Source organism: Venturia canescens, chromosome 10 (assembly GCF_019457755.1).
Source record: "Venturia canescens isolate UGA chromosome 10, ASM1945775v1, whole genome shotgun sequence".
In the NCBI taxonomy this organism is placed as follows: Eukaryota; Metazoa; Arthropoda; class Insecta; order Hymenoptera; family Ichneumonidae; genus Venturia; species Venturia canescens.
In genome coordinates, this window is record NC_057430.1 from 15,246,840 (window position 1) to 15,266,409 (window position 19,570).

Here is a 19,570-nt window from a genome sequence, read left to right on the forward strand (position 1 = left end):
CGATGTTGTTGCAAGAGCTTTCTTCATTCGACTGCAATATTTTCGGAGATAACGAATCTGCAGTTTGATCTCTATTTCATTCGTTTAATCGTGTTTAACCTCGTGACGATCATGCATTTCATTGACACCCCGCGATACCCCATTTCGTTGTTCCAATCACTTTTTTTCTCAGCCTGGCCGTCAACGTTTTCATGATACCTGTTTGTCGGTTAATTAACTCCTCGCTCCGTCGAGACTCTCCCATCCCCCTTTTTTGTTGATTAATCCCTCCGCAATAACCACCGCGTCAATATGTATTGCACGAATAATTAAGACACGTACGTGTTATACGGATCGCCAACGACGCGGTATATGTACGGATATTGAATATTATGCAGTCGGGTTATGGGGTAAGCCTCCGGAGTGAACAAGGTGTCGAGATTCACGCCCTCGATATTAATTAGTCCCGGAGCGTTTCGGTCTAGCGCCTATATCAATCCCGAGAGAGGCGAGGGGCGGCTGCTTGCGCGAACGATCGAGTCGGGCCTATAGTTCGGGATTACGTATGCAAAGCACATGTGATAGAAACCAGTTTCGAAGAGCGCCACCGCTGCGCGCTTTTCGTCGTATCATTTTCTCAGCTCCCTTTCTCGCGTCTTTCCGAAATCCTCACGCGTAAGTTTACAGACGGAATGATCCGCTGAATTTTCGACGAGAAATAGTATATTACACACCTAGGGAGGGAAAGTAGACTACTTCAAACCGCGGGCAGAATTGTCACCCGAGCCGAAGGCGAGGGTGATAAGCACGCGGTTTGAGGTGGTCTAATTTCACTCCCGTGGAGTGTATACTATTTTTCACCACACATGCACCGAAAATTCAACCTTCCGATTTCGGAAAGTTGAACTTTCGGCGCAGGTGTGGTGAAAAATGCGTATTACGATTGATCGCATCTGGTTAGACGGAATTCAAGGTGACGACGCGCGGGCGAACCTCCCGCAGCTGGCTTCAGACCGGAATTGCACTCGGAAAAACTCACCGTGAATTCCGGCAGAAAAATTAATGCCGCGATTAAAAAGTACAAACTCGTACGAACCGATCGTCAGTCAAATTGAGTAAAACTGCTTTAATTAACCGACTTGACGAAGATAATTAAGACACACGGAGAGAGAGAGAAACTTATTTACGAAAATACTCGATTGCCGTCCAATGGAAACGGTTATTAATAGCCGTGACAGGCGAAATTGACGTTCCACATTCTACGGTCTTTGCTAATACTCGTGACTTCTGCACCACTGTTGATCGCGAGGTCGACGGAGAGAGAGTGAGAGAGAGACCGGAAATGAGATATGTATTTTGGCAGCTGTCCAAGCGGAGCTTTACCAGTTGAGACGAACAGTTTCCTCGAGTCAAAGCGAGCGGCGCGCACAGCCACGCGAAAATACCGGTTGAATTTCCCTAGACTGCTGATTTTCTCGTCACGGCTTCACACCTCGATGGGGCTCTTCGAGCCGTGAAAACAGAGGGAAAGAACGAGAATGCGCTCTTTGTCATGGAGAAAAATGACTCATTCATCCCCCTTTCTCGCTTTCCCTCCTTTTATTTATACGGAAGGAGCGACTGAGGGGAAAACCAAGTATTTTTACAACCAATTATACGCTCAATTAAGGTACAAACAATAATCGACGAGTAACGAGCATTCGATCAACGAACCGTTTGCTGTATCAGTGTCTCTCTAACTCCCTGCGAAATTATCAATTTTATCGGGCTTCCTTCATCCCCCGTTTTCCCAGCGAGTTTTTTTCACCCAACGGTGTCTCCCGGGCCAGTCCCATTGCTCGTGAATTTCCGGCTTTCTTAATAACTCCGATAATTCATTGGGACGAAGCCTCCTTAAAAGCCGCCTGTGATTCTTGCATCATTTCAGATTCGAGCGGCGGCAGAGGAGGCGGTGGACGAGGCGGAGGTGGTGGCGGCGGCGGCGGCGGAAATTGCGACGGGATTGAACGGCGAATGGTCGACATCACGCGGGATAAGCCGATTAAAGTAAACGTGAGGGTTCAGGTGCCCGTTCGCGATCATCCGAAGGTGAGACGAACCGCTATTTTCTTTGGCTCAAAAACCCCGCTGCGCCTTTGCCAACGAGGGGGCAGCGTGCTGCCACTTTTTTCCGCAATTCCAATCTCCCCTCCTCCGCGGTCTTCCCACAAATTGGTTGACTCCTCGCGGCACCGAAATCCAATATTACGGGGAGACTGATTCGGGTCTGAGCGTCGACGCGCCGTGTACCGCGAGACTAATTCGTACGAGCTCAAACAACAATTCCGTCGAGAAGGTTCACCCGCCGACAGAATATCGCTGCGAAGAAAGAGCGCCGCGTCTGTGTGTCTCGCGTCGTTAGTTCGCAATATGAAGGGATGCCGCCGCGCGGTGTCATGTGGAACTGTACCGAAACGTTTCCGGGGTTAACCAAGACAGATCGACTCATCCGCTCGCCTGCTACCAACCTCCCGCTTTCCTATGCCGACATTCGCAGTCTTTCCTCCCATTACCCATACACGCAAAATCATTTTATTATTCACTCCGCCCAAGCACAACGCTCATTCGATTCGCCTTTGAAGTCCCGCATCGGCATCCCCGCGCACCGGAGAGACGCGCTTCCAAGTTTTTAAAACCACACATTTCATCGAGCCAAAACCCCACCGAGATTCGCTCCATTTTCCCCTCAATTCGTGGCGCCCTCTGGCACCTAAATTTTATCCCATTTGTCAAACTCTTTATAAAGGAGTTTCTCAAGCCAAGTGCCCTCCGATTGACACATCCGCAGCATCAATTTGCCCGCTAGTTTCTTCCGACTCTTTGTCCCCGTGCTATTCCCTCGCTACTCCGAGAGCCGGCGATGAGTAATTCAACACCAGCTCCGCTCTCTCGTATTTCTCGATTCTCTCCCTCGCCGCAAACCCATCTGTCTTACCTAACCGTTAATGGGCCTTGACGTAAGGTGCATTCAGACGAACACTGCGATGCACACACACATCGCACCGCGCCCTGTCACCGCGAATCGAAATCGAGGACGGATGCGCGAACATGAGAGAATCCAACGTCAATTCCCCCGACAGGAGCGCTTTTCTAACGAAATCCTTCAAAACTCTTCTCGTCAGAAAATATGAAAAACTCGTTGAAATGCGTTTCATTATTTTTCATCGAAATGATCGGTCCCCCCCTCGCGTCGCGGGCGATATTCATGATTCGCAATTAACGATTACCTCTGCGCTCGCCAATTTACAACAAATCCAGAACCCATGCATACTCATTCGAGCTCCAATATTCCCGGGTATGCGTCCACGAACCCCGAATTATTGATACGATTTTATCGTTCATCCCGAGACTCGCGTTTTTTTCTCGTTTTAATTAACGCAGCGATATTTAACGAAGGCCGTACGAGCAATCCGTCATTCAAAAAGGAGAAGTTGCCCGCGTAGTGCGCGGATGCATTAGATAGGAACGTGCCAGATTTCGCTTAATAAATCTCATTTAGATAGTCGACTCGCGCGCGCTCTCTGCTCTCAAAGCCCCTCAAAATTCGGGCATATATACACGTCCGCATAATATATAAAGGCCATGCGTTATTACATGGGTTTATACACCATATGCGTAAATCACGTTGCTGTGGTATTCCCCTCCGTCTTGCCCCGCCCGGGCCTCGGCGGCGCCCCCTCTTCCTCGCCTTTCTCTTTCCTCTCGCGATAACTTAATTAGCCAGCAAAGCATCCGTGCCGTTAACCTGCTGTGTGTCTTGTAATATTAAACCCGAAGCAGCTGCGCTTTCCACGAGCCGCCCTCAAACTCGCGGCATCTCGAATTTCAAATATTCCAAATTTAACGATAAAAATTACAAATTATTTCGTCAGCGAGACGAAACTCTCGGTGCATGCTCGAGATAAATTATCTTTTATTTCGCACCGAATTCACGAAAAAATATTGTTTCTTTTCATATCGAGCCCCCGGCCGTTCTCAACGAGGAGCGAAATAAATGGTTTTTATGAATAAATGCAGCCCACGAGACTGGCGCGCGCGGAGGGCAACGAAAATGCCCATTATATCGGACTCGTTGACCCGAATTACACCAAGTACCTGCTAAACGAACACGTTCAATTAAAGACTTTCACTAACAAGCGAACCTCTGTCCTACAACCCTTTCCATCTTCCACCCTCCCCAATGTTTCTTTTTTACCTCCTTCCTTGCTCCCCTTATTTCTCTTCGGCCTTCGTCTCCAGTCCCAGTCTCTCGCTTCTTCTTTTTCTTTCTCTTCGTGCCTCTTCCGCGTTATCGTTTTTTTTGTTCGTTCTCACCCTTCTCCTTCTCTCCTTTTTTCTTGCTTCTCTGCTCTCCCTCTCCTTCTCCTCCTATCGCTTACTCCCTCTCTCGAGGTTCAATATGCCCGTGGCGTCTAACGAGAGTTCTCTACACCGGCATCAGGTCGTTATAAACTTCCGTAACCCGCGGGGCAACTCCGGAGCTTCGACAAACTGAGTGTTGCTCTTTTTTCCTCCCACCTATCTCCGCTCTCCTCGATTTTTCGCTCTTTTTCTTTCCTTTTTTATCTCAAATTCATTATGCAGTTACAACATTGTAGAAACTTTGATTAAACGACGATGCTCTCAGTCGCTCGAGCTCGGTATCACGCACGCTACACCACTAGTTCGGAGAGACTCACCGAGAATTAACGTCAAAGCGGGAGAGCGGGTTTTAACGCGCGAATAAAACCGAGGCCTGACATTGTTTCATCGCTTTTTTCGACAGCTCAAAACCGAGCCCCCGAAAACAACGATTGTTCGCTGCTTGTACGACAACAAACCCGGACATGCGACAACACACTGAATTCCGAGGACGAAAACACACACGCACCGAGGCGACGGTATTTGAACGATCGCGCAACGGATTTTAGAGAATTTCGAAAAAAAATGTCAACTCGGCAGGAGCTCCGAGGGCGCCTAAATAATTAGAAACTCTTGACAGATCGCTTTATTGGAACGGAGAGCATCGAAAGCAGCATTCACTCGCGAGTAGTTCGGAGTATTAAGGTACAATAGCAAATATTGACTATCAAGGGACAAAAGGGCCTTTCACACGAGCAGGCTGCCGCACATTTCGTCTACGAGAAACCGATGCCGAGTTCTCACAGGCGGTGGCAAAGACAATGGCAACGAGAGCCTCAACAGGACTCGACTCCTTGCACCTTTGCTGTACCTCGAGCCTTTATAAGCTGTTAAATTGGACGCTGGAATTGAGATTCTTCTCCGGTCCCAGGGGCCAGCAGCCTCCGAGCATTAATGACTTTCCTGCTGTCGGAACATCTCGGAACATCTCGCCCTTTAATAGTTTACCATCAAATTCCGTTAAAGAGTTTTACGACGGACCAGTCTTATCTCGAGAAAACTGATCCAACTACAAGCTTCCTGCTAATTTTCTCTCTCCTTGACCTTCCTTTCTCCACTCGCTTCCTTTTCCTGTGTTTTTTTTTCTTTTTTTTTTTCAATTTACGATTCGCCCTCCAACCACGTGACGCAATATAATTAATTGTTAAGTTGGCGTTATTCGTAAGTGGAACGATTCATTTAGCTCTGCAAGCGCGATATGAACAAGACAGTTATTCAATTAATTAAAACATACTTTTTCACCCTTCCTCGTCCCTTTTCAGTTCAACTTCGTCGGCAAACTCCTAGGTCCAAAGGGAAATTCGCTCAAGCGGTTACAGGAAGAAACCGGCTGTAAAATGGCCGTTCTCGGCCGAGGCTCCATGAAAGATCGACAGAAGGTAAGACTACGCTTGCACGCTGTTGGATATCACGAAAGTCGAAGATCCGTCGAATTTCGAAATGCCCGATTTTTTTCTACTAAACTTCGCGCACCCCTCGAACACGAACTTCTATTCATCAAACCTCCAGATAATACAGGTCCGATAACTAAACGCATATCAATTAGGCAATCGGCATATCCGGATGAATAATTTGTACATTCGCCCCAGGAATAATCGAGCATTTAACCAATTTATAGCATTTATTTCTGACTCTGTCACGCAACATTGATTTCGATGGACGAATCGGTACGAACAAGTGAATACACAATATCCATACAGATATAGAAATTTCTCAAGTGAATCATAAGCGTGCGTACGTTCACGCGCATCCAGGGTGTCTCGAAAATCGCTTCCAAATAGACGGAGAGAACGAAATTTGAAAAATTACCGTCCGGTAACGACGGTGCGGTGACGGGCTGCAAAAAATATTAAAAAAATAATATTTATTGTTCACAGTAGCAATAAAAATTTCCGTACGACAGCTTCACGACAAATTCAATAATCGTTTTGTAAATTTTAGTATGCGTACCGTAAATATCACTGTCTGCAATATTTACTATTATAAAAATGAAAATTCCGCAAAATATTGAAAATTTTACTGAAAATCGTATCCGGCAAATTTTACAGTGAATTTCACCGTTTTATTCTCCCCCTGTAATCGTGCATCGGTTCTGAATCGTTTCTGTTCGGGATTCTCGCGATCTTGACGAGGATCCAATGCGACGTTCGAGGTTTTTGAGACTCCCCGTACGCCCAGCTCGCGCGTGTTTGTCTATATTTATCTCTCCGTACACCAAATCATACGTGTTTTCATGCGTTACGTGTCGATTCGCAATTCCGTTTCGCAGCAAACATGCGTGCGGTGTATTATATTATCTCCGCAACTAATTCACATGCACATCGATTTTGGGCTCCATTGTTGCGAGATTCAACGTTAGCACATAGTCTCGATCGATTTATCGCCCGCTGCGGCGCCTGGCCGCGCTCGCGCGTCCTTTTTCAATGTACACGGTCCCCATCGGAGCATGAAAAATTGACATTTTTCGGGAGATACAAGAGTATTAAATTAACTCTCGGCCCCCGCCCGTGCGCTCGATCGACGTCAACCGCGACGCCCTCCCTTTTCGATCTCCCGACGAGTCAAATCACCTCGAAAGTTGCCTACAGCAGTGTCACCTGCTCACACAAGCTTTTTTCCTCCACCTCTGCAATGACGCTCATCACTTTTTCCCCGTCTCACATTTACCCATTGCGGCCATCGCATTATCTCGAATTCCAAGGAAAAATCATTACGGCAAAAAAATTCAACAAAAAATTTTGTCCAATCAGCAAATTTCTTTCCTCCGCCGTAACTTTTAGATTTTCCATGAATCCAACAAATTTTTTCCTCGAACGTAACTTTTTCCAAAGTACCCGGAAAGTGGATAAAATATCGAATGCTCCAACCGTTTTTAAATCGATTCTAAACGTGAACTCGATAATGGAATTCAACGAAAGGCTCGCGAGCCACCCTCGTTTCGGGCGTTTTTTCTTCCACATTTTGGAGTTCCTTTTGAATCTCTCGCTCCGTTATATTTGTAGTTTATCGTGCGTACGCATACAAGCCAGTGTACGTATTTGATGTAAAGAACATCCGTACGAAATATTCATGATAAGAGATACGTCTGGCAGATCTTGTACGAAAAGCTGGCTTTTCCCCTCGTGAGCTCGACGATGTGACTTTAATTGCTTCCTTAATTAAAAGCTGTACGTCTCACTCGAGGTGCGGATGGCCGAGGTATACCGTGCCATAAAGTTTCAAGACCAGGAAAATCCTCACGAGCGAAGCTCTGCGCGCACCAGAATTCAACCTCCCGCCTTCCCCTCTGGCAGAAAACCCAATAGAATTTCGAGCTAAAAAGTTTCATTCTTCGAGCGCTTCAGCCTGAGGACTGAAATAATAGGAGTTAATCGGAGCATCAATTTTTACTGTCGTTTACTGTCGTTGACGTTCGCAAACGTATTAAAGACGATCTCGTTGAATCCGACAGTGAATTTTCCAAAATCCCACTAGATTTTTCACTCCCACTTCAAACTTCACGGCTCAATTATTTTCGCCAATTCTCCAGATAACAAAAAATCATTTTCTCGAATTCTGGAGACCTTTCTGGATCTTTCTCGAGTCCTTCGAAACGAAGGGAAAAAAGTTTGAATAGCAGAACTTTTTTGGTGCCAAAAATGAAGAAAAATCGCCCGTTTCCGAGGCCCCCGTACCCGCGGAAATCTCCGGAGAGACGTTTCCAGGAATACCTTTTTTTACAGGCCCCCGATAGCTCTTATCCGATGTTTATCTCCCGCATAATCTTTCAGTATATTATACTCAATTAGAAGCTCCCAGCATATTGCAGTGATTCGCGTGGGCTTGTATACCTGTAACACGTAAATTTGCCCCCGGGGTATATCGTGCTTCATAAGTGAAATGATCGTTATAAATCCAATTAGTACGACAAGGATCAGGACCTCCAGGTCATTTAGACTCTACGAAAGCGAGCGAGCTTTTCCAGTCTCCACCGCAGCCTGTTCCTTTTCCACCAGCAGATGCAGATATAATACTTGCTTTTTAGTCAGATGCAAATGTACAAAGTACAAAGAGCTCTGGGGCTGGCCACCCTTTTTGTTCGTGAGCGTTTTTCCTTCTTTCATCTCTGCTTTTTCCTCTCTCTCTCTCTCTCTCTAGATCGCGCCCTCGGGTCCCGAGCTGGGTAAAGTTGTGCAATTTTCCGCAAATCTTCTGTTGCATCTCCTCCAATAATAGCATAGAAAATCCCTCCGTTCGATATCAATCTAATTACTTTTGGAGGATTCGATGAAGAAATATTAGCATAACTCACCGTGCGCAGCTGCGTCTCGAGCCCGACGAGCTTCGAGTGGGAACCGGGCCGAGATTTCGCGTTCATCAACGACGATTTTTCCTATTGAGGCAAAAGAGAGTTTCGCTGCTTCAAAATCTCGATTAATCTCGTGTGCTAGCCGTTTACAGAAAACGCGAAAAAATGAGCCACGTGCCACGTTCTTCCCCTCGCGGATCCTCGTTTTTCGTCCACGCGCGATCCCACCGACATTGGCGCACGAGCGAAACGCGCAACCGTCCAGAAAAGCACTCACGTACGCGGGCTACATAATGCACGGAACGGTAACGATCCGAGCCCTAAATATGCACTATTTTGTGGTCCGCAGGAGGAAGAGCTCAGAGTCAGCGGGGATCCGAAATTCTCACATCTCATGGAAGATTTACACGTGGAGATATCCGCATACGCAACACCGGCGGAAGCTCATGCCCGGATCGCATGGGCTCTGGCAGAAGTGGGTCGGTTCCTGGTTCCGGTAAGCCAGACTAACGTTTACCCGTAACATCCTTCGCGTTTACACCAACAAATTTAATGTTTTCATCATCGAATTCAATGTGACAGGAAAATTCAAAGAATTTTTTTTTTCTGCTATATTTTGTGTCGTCGCATTACTTCGAATGGATTTCGGAACTGATTTTCATTATTGCGAATATTTGCCAACTTTTGTCAGCTTCCTGTTTCTTCATCAGCTGTGAAACGCTCCAACGTGAATTGGCCAAAATTTCGAAATTGTTGCACCATATTTAATTTGCGTTTTGCGAAATTTCCGTTTTCTTTCCGAGTGCTCATCGTCAGTTTTGTTCCGTCATGCAATCGTCGATTCGAGAACCATTTTGAATGAACTTTTCCAGCTAAATTTCGTCCCTCGGCAGATAAATTTTCAAACAAAAAATACTTTTCGCTCGGCCATTTGATCGAACGAGCGCCACCGCGAAGTTTCGTTTCGACAAAAAGCGCCAAATGTTTTTCTGCCTCTGCCATGCGGTGGTGGCTGGTTTTACAGAGCTTTGACCAGGTTTTTTAAGCGCCGCTTGGAAAAAGCCTCGTTTCATTTCGACGCGACGTTATCGCTCGGCTCTTCTTGTCCTCGTCGAAGCGACATTCGTTTCCAAATTCGAAGCAACAATCAAATAATACGAAAAAAGCGTAACGCTCCGAGGTGAAAGGGCCGAACGGCAAAGCGTCTTCGAGCTTCTCTCATTCGGCTCTGAAAATAGCCGGAAATTAAACGCGTGCGGATAAATAGAAGAAAAATAAGGGAAAGACACTTTGCACGAGAGGGTTTTTCCTTGGGCCGCGGCGCATTTGCGGAATGAAAGCCACACGCGCGACGGAGTCCACTAACCGACGAATGTTCCGGATCCTCTGGTTTCCTCTCGCGTATGCGAATGCAGTCGCATACATCGGTGGGAGTAAGGTTCAAAGAAACAAAGAACGGTTTGCGTTCATTGAAGCTCGCTGGGTGTGCTTGCAGTCTAAACACGCCACAAGAGAAAGCTCCGCAATTCCGTTTGCATTCGCATAATTGTATGTACACGAAGAAACCGAGGGGCACAGAGAAGAGTACGAAAATAATAAATTTTCGAGGTCCAGGAAACATCGAAAATTCATAATCCTCAAAACTCGAGAATTTTATCAATTATTTTATACTCCTAATTAATGAATGCATTCTCTAATTATTCGTGAGATAGAGCTGTTCGAGTAACAAACGAGAGGCAAAAGGCTTCACCGAGAATAAACGAGAGAATCAATCGTGAAATGAGAAATAGTTTTTCCAAGTACTGCGTATTTTTCATTTTGCACGTTTTTTCGTAATGCCTCTGTACAGAGGCGTCGTAATTATCCCTGTGGACTGTTATTCCGACGAATGTGTTGCTTTTAATTATATTTCTTTTAACCGACTTTTTATAAGTCGACAAGCCATTCATTTGAGGCAGCTCGTGTTTTGCAATTTTTTTTGCCTCTTCAAACAATGATTACAGTCCGCTCACTCTCCCTCGTCCAGCATTCTCTCTCGTCGAGTTTTCCGATACGAGAACAAATGTAGAGTCCATTATGTCTCTGCGGTAAAGAGCATTATTCTCTCTACTTTAGACGTTACTTCACTTTTCGTCGAGTCCTTTTTCCATTGACTCCCTCGTAATTGCCTTATATCAATTAACTTCTCTCTGTTTCGAAGCTTAATGAGGAAAAGACGAAGGAAATGTGGCACGAGAAACGACGGCAAAAATATGTGGCCGCTCGCGAAACGAAGGAGAAAAGATTTTTTCGCTTTAACGATCACTGGATATGGCCTCTCGCTGCTACGAACGCGAGACGACTCTCTTCCTCCTCTCACGTTTCTATATACGATCCTAGATGCAATTATCTTGCAATCAGTGCTATCTGCGAACGGCGGATAAGAGCAATCGAAAGCTTGTCAAATTCCGCAATTATCCGACCCTTATCCGCCCCCGATCTTCGATCTCTTCGGATTTGAGGCACCTTTCGATCCATCCCTCGTTCGAAAAATCGAGCTTTTGGTAACAGCAGAACTCCGGGGGCCATCGATCCATCGTTCAACTTCTCGTGCTCCCATTCGCAAACCCTTCAATCAATCGAGAAGCATGCGCTTGGACGATAGAATTTCAAATGTTTTTCCCATTTTTAGAGAATTATGATCTCGAACTCGTCTTTGACGATGAAAAATCATTTGGAAGCTCGCTACGATCCGGAAATCATCAATGACAACGTTTAATCGTATGTTTTGGCTCGAAAATCGAGCGATTCGACGTAAGCGCGGTGGAAAAATGTGCAACCGAAGGGTTGCAACTTGATCAATTTCAAGTTGATGATGACGAAATCGCGGTTAAATGGATTTATACCTTAAACATAGTATTTGAGGCAAACGAACAATTAACAAGAATTTTAACAATTTGCAAGTACCTACCGTGTAGTAATCACAGCAATTAATAATAGTCGTGCATCGGACGTTTGAATAACAGCAAAAGAGAAAAAATCTTCGTAGAATTTGTAACAAGGTAAAGTACGAGTAATAACACATAAATTATTCGTTGTAATTAGTGACGCAGTGATCTTAGAATAATAAGAAGGTGAACGATCGTAAAAGCCCAATCATAATAGATCAGACTCCTTCGGAGTTGAAGAAAAATGCATCTTTGCCTTGAAAACAGGCAAAAATAGAGAGCGAGGGAGAAGGGGAAGAGAGAGATTAACGAAGGAAAGTTAAATAAGAATGAAAAGTTGTGAGAATGCGAGAAGTATGAAGAACACGTAAGGTCTATAAATTTCAGGATTACAACGACGACATAAGGCAGGAACAAATGTGGGAGATGCAAATATTGAGCACGCAGCAAGGTCGGGAGGGCTCGTATCAAACAACGGACGCACCCTCGAGTCCGGAGACAGGCTCAGAGGCTGCAAGTTCTCCGACTTCGAGTATCACAGCGAACTCACTCGAGGGACAAGAATCCTCAGCCCCGAGGCCAAGTCCCTCGCCTCCTCATCCCGCAAGCCTCAAGGCTCAGGGCGCTCCACTTCAGGCCGTAACGCCGACCTTAGGTGAGCATCAGCGGGAATTTCAACTTTACACAAGTACCACTTTAAATCTTTATCTACGCAGACATATTCGTTACGTTCGAGACAAGTTTATTGCTCGTTAAAAGTACCTGGCGCGCAAAATTCATCACGAAATAATGCATTTCACACAGCGCGTCCGCGAGTTGAACAATGTTTCGTTCATAAATGCACCTTCGTTTACTTCATTGGCGCAGTTTTTTCGCCGCCGTTTCGCTCAGTGCAGAGCTGCGTGCGCCGGGTCCGACCCCCCAGCGCGCCGTCCTACTCAAAGTTCGAGTCCGCGCGTGGTTGAACCGGAACCTCAAAAAGCTCGGAAAAAAGATCGGGAAGATTCCCGCCCCAAGGAGCCTGCCCAAAGAAAGCCCAAAATTCTCGAACCTCCGATGATTCCCCTTTGAATCCCGCAAAGACCCGATTTAATCAGAGTGCCGTTCCGTGTGTTGGCAGGGGGTCGAAAACGGCCGCTGTTACCTGGTGCGAGGCCCGCGATGTCGCCGGTAAAACGCACCGTAATGACCCTTCTTGCTCGGGCCCGTGCAGCCCAAAACAAAGAGCCGCTCCAACCACCCCCGTCGATCGTCGGCTCCGGCAACCATCCGCAGTCCCCGACCTCAATAATCCAAGCAACTCTTCAGATGCCAACTGGTGGCGGCTGCTTGCAGCCCGGAACTCAACAAGTCTCCCAGCAAGTCGTTCCCCCCGGTGTCGGCCAGCAGGTTCAACCCCAACAGATCCAACTGGTCGGGCAATCGGTCCCCCAACAAACCGCCCAACACACACCGGCTCCGCAGCAACGTCAGACCATCATACCCCAACACTCCCAACACCAAGTTCTACCGCCGGCGTTACATGGCCTGATACACGCGCAGTAAGTATCCAACGTGTTTTTACCATTCCTCAACAACAGCGTTAATTCGAAACGTAAATTTGCATGAAAAAGTGACAAAAAAATTTGTTTACTAATTCGGAAAGTACATTATTCGAAAAACCTCGCTAGAGTGTTTTTTTCTTTTTCTCTCCGCCGACGATCCCTGAAAGCCTGCGCAAGGTGTAGGGAAAGAAAACTCTATAAGTTTGGGGCTAATTTGATGGTAAAATATGGGTAAATCAATGAATCCTGATTGACGCTCCGGCCTCGAAGCCTGAAGCTCTTGAAAAAGTGATTTTGAGAACGCTCGGGCGGCTTTTTGCCGCGTAATCTCAGGACACTGGCATCTAATTTTGTATAGTGCTCGGGACGCGGGTGTACCGAAGCATATGGACAACTCGGTTATAGGGTCGTCAGAGCAAAGTAAAACGTGCACGCAGAGACGGTGTGTCTGGAGGATCGTTGTGCGCGGGTTCTCTGCTCCTCGTATGACACACGATGCTTGTTAGTATGCCCGGGTGACGTGATCGAATTAACTTTGACGCCAAAGAGCAGACTTGGTCGCGTCTGCGTCGTCTACTCGTCCTTAAATTCACTGAATTATGCATCCGCTCGAGTAATATATTGCAAATAAAAGAACGTGAAAGAACGTCCCTTGGCGCATTAACTTAGTGACGGAGAAATAATGTGTTTGACGCCCGAATAATTTAGCTGCTGAACCGGAAGGAGCTTAGTGAATTATTTCAATTCGAAAGTTTCGCGGGTGCCCCTGTTTTTGGGAATTTGTTTGGACGGCATCGCTTCGAAGGGGCTCAAAACGCGATTTTCCCAATTATTATTATCGCGTCAAATCGAGTGACATCGAGTTTTTCCTCGTGCGACGCGAACCGTAGGAAGCAAATAATGTAATTTGATTAACTCACCGAAAATTTTCGTTGAATCAATGAATCCCGATGGCGTTCGCCACGATTTTTTAATCCGACGAATAAATCGTTCGATAGGAATTTAGTTGGGAGGAAACGAAAGCGTTCCGCCGCAGCCTAGTCGGCCAACCGGAACGAGTGAACGGCTCCGGGAGGTTAAATATCTTTTAATCAATGCTGAAGGATAAATTCGATGAAAAAACGGATAAAATACGCGTCCAATAACCGAGCACAGTGGTAGCCGGTTGGTCTAATTAAAGCGTTGCTCTTCGAACAACTGTTTCAGGAGGGCTGCCGGTGGGCCGACGGTGGTACCGATGCTACGAGAGGATTTCATGGCAGGGGTGAACCTTGTTTAAACCTCTACGTGCACCAGGTCCAAAATTTCCATTTAGCGTGAATTTCTTATGAGTATATTTATTAATATAATGATAATGATAGACAGAAACAAACAAAGAAAAGAAAAAAATGTTAAATAACGAGGATAATACTGCGAGATTGAGAGATAAGAAGATATCTTAATAAAAATCAAGCAAAAGGGGGCAAAATTTATTTTACTTGGGTCGAGCACGGTTGGGATGACAGGAGCGTTGTTACACAATTGCTCTATCATTCTGTGCACAATCGGCACAGTTTCATTTGAGTTTAATCAACTTTATAATTGAGGCCTTGTGCACACTTGCAGCGGGCATTGAGGCCTTGATATTCGTTTCGAAAAATGCACGATTGTCAAGCAATTCACAGAATCAATGAGACTTTGGTCACAATAAATTTGTTAAATTGCCTGGGCTACCTTCGTTCGTAATTGAAGTAGCAAAGTTGCGACTCAATGGCCTGTCGAAAGTTGAAAATCGAGGAGCCAAAATAGCGAAAGTATTACGAATATGCATGGGTGTAAATAAGTTTCGTTGTTTCGTTGCCCCGCACCCGGGAATTCGAAAGTTTGAGCGACTCTTTGTTTCCTCGACGGCAGAAAATATTGCGAAGAGTCACGATCGATTTTATCCGGTAAAGATTGGAGACGATCGTAGAAGATATTCGACGTCAAAGCTGAGGCGTCGAGTGCTGAATAAATTGGTAAAACGAAAATTAACAAAAAAAAGTTAAAAAATAGCCCGTAAATCTGTGAAATTTGTTTATTTGTACGATAGTAATTTGATTAGTGCACTGCAAACTGTCGTCACACGTGAGGGTCTTTTCAAAGAAAGAGTATATCTAAAAGTTGCGAAATAAACACTAAACGAATAAGTATAAACAAGTATTTCGGGCCTAACTCTCGATAAAATAGCCTCTTAAGCAAAGCTCTAAGCAACAATTAATCAAGGTGTGTCTCGCTGATCTTTCACCGTTGTAAATCCTCCTGATCTCCTGGAACAAAACGATTTAACGAAAATAAAACACAAAAGCACGCCTATTTCAAGCGAATAAACAAATTAAATCGATACGAATATTCAAAAATATAGCAAAATATTGAAAATTAAAATGAACAACAAGAAGTATAATAATTTAACATATCATTGCCTCTGAATTAAATCCCTCGATCCGTTCGAGGATCGTCCATTGCGAGCTTCCTCCCAAGCTCGGAGCAAACGTTGAACAAAACAATTTTAAAAAACGACACACATTTTTCACGATCTTATGTATTATTAATGATTCATTGGCTATACAATTTATGTATATTAATGTCGAAGCATGCTCGCTAATCGGAAATAATATAAAATAAATAATATACGTGCGGAGTTTCAGGCTTCATCGGCGATTTTCCGCGTCGTGAGTACCAAAAATGACATTTTTCTTTTGAAGCTTCTTCATTTTTCGATAAAAATACACTCGGAAGAGAATTTTCGGGTTTTTTCAACGAGCGTGGGTCCGTCAATTCGGCCTGAAATTCTCCGTACGGCTATATGTGTAACATGTATTTTTTAAACGAAAATAACAACAACAAAGAAAACCAAAAAAAAAAAAACAAAAAAAAAGAAAACGAAGAAAAAGTAATTTCACGACTAAATAATGAAGAATTCTCGCAGTTGCATCGAATCAATAATGACAAATAAGTGTTCGTATTTCGACAGTCAAAACGTGTAGCCAAACGACCTTTCCTTCTCCCATGTATTTGTGTGTGTGTGTGTGTGTACTTCGTTCGTAAAGGAATAGCGAATCGAGCGTTTGTTTACACGAGAATTAAGGTAATTCAACAGTTTTTGTTTTTCTTATTCACGTTCGTCGATCCACGAATTCAGTAACTCGAATTTGACATTTTCGCAACTTTTGTTCGCCTTGGGAAAAAAGCTGGACGTTGTAAAAACACGAGAAGTGCTCTCTCGGCGTTGAATCGATGATAATGCTCCGAGAGAGAGAGAGAGAGAAAGCAAATGAAATTTATCGATGTGTCGTCGATTGAGAGAATTCGAAAAAATGAAGCGAATTATTGTACATACGTAAAAACAATGAAAATTGTGGAAAATCTTGTGAATTAATGCGGCGCATTTGCACGGACCAATAAACTCATTTCTTAGATTCTCCGTTCAGGTGTGTTCTCTGATACGACACTTTGCGGACACGAGACTCGTGTAGATTAAGCAAAACACTACGAGGATAAGAAAAGCGTTAATTTTTCTTGAGAAATATTGTTTGCACAATTTTTCCTTTGCTTTTAATTTCGGTTCTTGAAAAATCATTCGCTGCTACTGTACGGAATTAAAATTTAAATTGTTTCTTTACCGTGTTTCTTGTTTCTTCGTTGAATTGCGACTGGTAAAATGTTAGTGGGAAAAATTCGATTCTTTCGTCGTGACAAAACCACCCAAAAATGTGCAAACGAATTTCTTCCGGAATGTATTATATCGATAGTTCAAATGGATAGTTTCAAATACGATGATTGTTACGTTTCTGGATGTATAGAAAAATGCTGAGAGCCACGAGGCTAGAATAAATTAATGTTTATTATAAATAAGCCTAAATGTACTCTCGCTCCGCTAAAAACAGGAAAGTTGTCACAATTTTTGCATCACTTCGGTCATTCATCGAGTCAAACATTCGAGATAAATCATTGAGAAAATTTGGTTCCCACAGAAAACGATCTCCCTTTGATTTACGCGCGAAAATGTTCAATTTTAAATGCACTCAATTGAAATAATGAACTTTAGAACGATCTTGCTCGGCACGAAACGAAGGAGAAACGATTAAGAATGAGAAAACATTAAAAAGTTGATAAAACGAGAAAAAATAAATTCTTAGAATCGCAAATATATTTTCTCCCTGTACATATGTTTTGATGCAAATATTGGAAGAATAAAACGAGAAAAAACGATACTTGGGATCGAGCGAATTTTCTGTCGAGCCGAGAAAATTTTCTGTGGCCCCGAATTCTCAAAGTCGTTCTTCGAAAAGCGAAAATTGCTTGGAAAATGATTTTTTTTTATCGACCTCCAAAAAATCTCACTCACCGTCATTGACAACCATTGAAAATTGAGTTTATGACTTTTTCAATTAGAATTAAGCAATGTACTATAATTATCGCAGGAACTGAAGGTGCTTTGAGAGCAGCAAGCGCGACAAAAAATATTGTAATCCTCTCGAAATAGATAAATGTGTGTTATAATAGAGATTTGACCCTCCCCTGATCGATTAATCGCGAATAACGCTGTCGTGAAACTCAAATTCTAAAAAAATATGTGTAATCTAGTCGGAGACGTATAGTCGACGAGGAAGGGTGAGAGAGAGAGCGCGCGCGCGAGAGAGAGAGAGAGAAAGAAAGAGAGAGAAAAATTATCGGTGTGATATTTTTTGAACTATAATTATGCAAATGAAAAGAAAATTTTTTTCTTCAACTAAATAAATGACGACATGGATTTATCTACATGAAAATAAATCTACATGGTTATGTCGGATGTGCGTTTGATTGAAATAAAAGAAACTCAAGTTAAATTAAAAGCGAGGCTTTAACGAGAGAGGGATTGAAGAGCAGTCGCGGCGAGGCTAAAAACAGAAGTAACGTGTGTTGCAACGACGAGAAATTCGAGAAAATTCTGGAAAATCCCACTCTCGTTCTCCAAGCCAAAATTCTCAACAATTACTAATAACTTATTAATGTTAACAATATATTAAAATTAAAAGAATTAAACAAATGGAAAGAAACAAAAGAATCACAGACACAAACGAAATTTAAATAATCAATGAATTAATAACGCCGTAAAAATGTATTCGTTTTCCCTTCGCGCGACAAGCGTGATCGGACTATCGATATATAAGATTGTAATAACGATGTTAAAACTAATTCAAATTATTATCCAGTCGATGTAATAAAAAAAAAAAGGAGAAAAAAATAACTGAAAGACGAAGCCCCGAACCACGTACGTCCCCCAGTCCTTCCTCCAACTTTTACGATCGATCGTTGCACTACAAAATATTTCATCGAATTCCCGTATCCAACGTCGTTTCACAATACCCAGCAATAATCAGGTGAGTATATTTTCTGTGCATTTTTAGTCTCTCAATTTCGTGTTTACTTCCTCGCGTTAAATTCTACGAATCTACTTCACTTTTATGGTCTTTTCACCAAGAAATATTCACAAAATTCGGCCTTACCGTGCATCATTTTATTAGTTATAAAAAAAAACAAACAAAAAAAATCGTATTTATTTGAGCCTAACTCCCCACACGAGGAGCAATTTATGATGAAAAGAACATCTTGGTAGTCTCAATCCAACCTGTACGACCGAAGTGACCGTTACGTTCGAAAAAAAAAAAAAAAGATTGTGAAGTTCGAGGGTTTACTCACACCCGAGAAACAATGAAAATCGCTTACCAGCTTCAAAATGTAAACAAACGGCCCAATGCCGTTCAAGGGGAACCGCCGGGTTCGCGAGAGCATTGTTGGAAAACGGTTAAAATGAATGGTTGCCTTACGAACCTATATTCCGTCGAATTTACAGTCGTTTTTGTGATTTTAGTGAATGATGATCATTTCCTGTGGTTATTTCGCGGTCGATTATATTCGGCGTGGTTATATTCGCAACAACGCCAGCAGCGCTCACTACCGTCACGGATATTTTGGACGGGGTTTTAGAACACCGTCATTTAGGGACACAATGAAGTTAGCGTCGTTTTCGCCACAGGAATTCCGCAGCTTGATTGAAATCGTGACGAATAGTTTTTGGCGCTGAACCAACTGAACTTGAACCTCGATCGAAATAGTCCGGAACGGTGTTTATTGGAGACAATTATTCGGTGATTATCTCTAGTTGTGATCGGAGAATATATGAATTCTAAAAATTCGTTTACAGTGGAAGAAACGTCAGAAAAATTTACTCGAATATCATCGAAGGAACGAGAGAGAACGACGAAGCGCACGATTCTAACCTCTCGCGACATCGAATTGCTAACAAGTTTAAATAGTTGACAACCCAGGATGATATGTGCTGACGAACGAGCATAAAGAACAGCGAAAACCCAAACGAGCTGCCGGACGAA

At 43.8% G+C, this 19,570-nt stretch overlaps 1 protein-coding gene across 4 annotated transcripts in view; it reads left to right on the forward strand.

Moving 5' to 3' along the window:
* Window positions 1–16,089, forward strand: part of LOC122416975 (KH domain-containing, RNA-binding, signal transduction-associated protein 2-like) — an 85,328-nt gene extending 69,239 nt beyond the window's left edge. For 3 of the 4 annotated variants that reach the window (XM_043430154.1, XM_043430151.1, XM_043430150.1), the window contains exons 3-8: window positions 1,907–2,067; window positions 5,682–5,798; window positions 9,057–9,203; window positions 12,022–12,289; window positions 12,755–13,175; window positions 14,379–16,089. In XM_043430154.1, the coding sequence (XP_043286089.1) occupies window positions 1,993–2,067; window positions 5,682–5,798; window positions 9,057–9,203; window positions 12,022–12,289; window positions 12,755–13,175; window positions 14,379–14,457 (1,107 nt within the window). In that variant the 5' untranslated portion in view covers window positions 1,907–1,992 and the 3' untranslated portion in view covers window positions 14,458–16,089. The remainder of the gene's footprint in view (window positions 1–1,906; window positions 2,068–5,681; window positions 5,799–9,056; window positions 9,204–12,021; window positions 12,290–12,754; window positions 13,176–14,378) is intronic. The other variant, XM_043430152.1, reaches the window with a different exon arrangement.
* The last annotated feature ends 3,481 nt before the right edge of the window (window positions 16,090–19,570 follow it).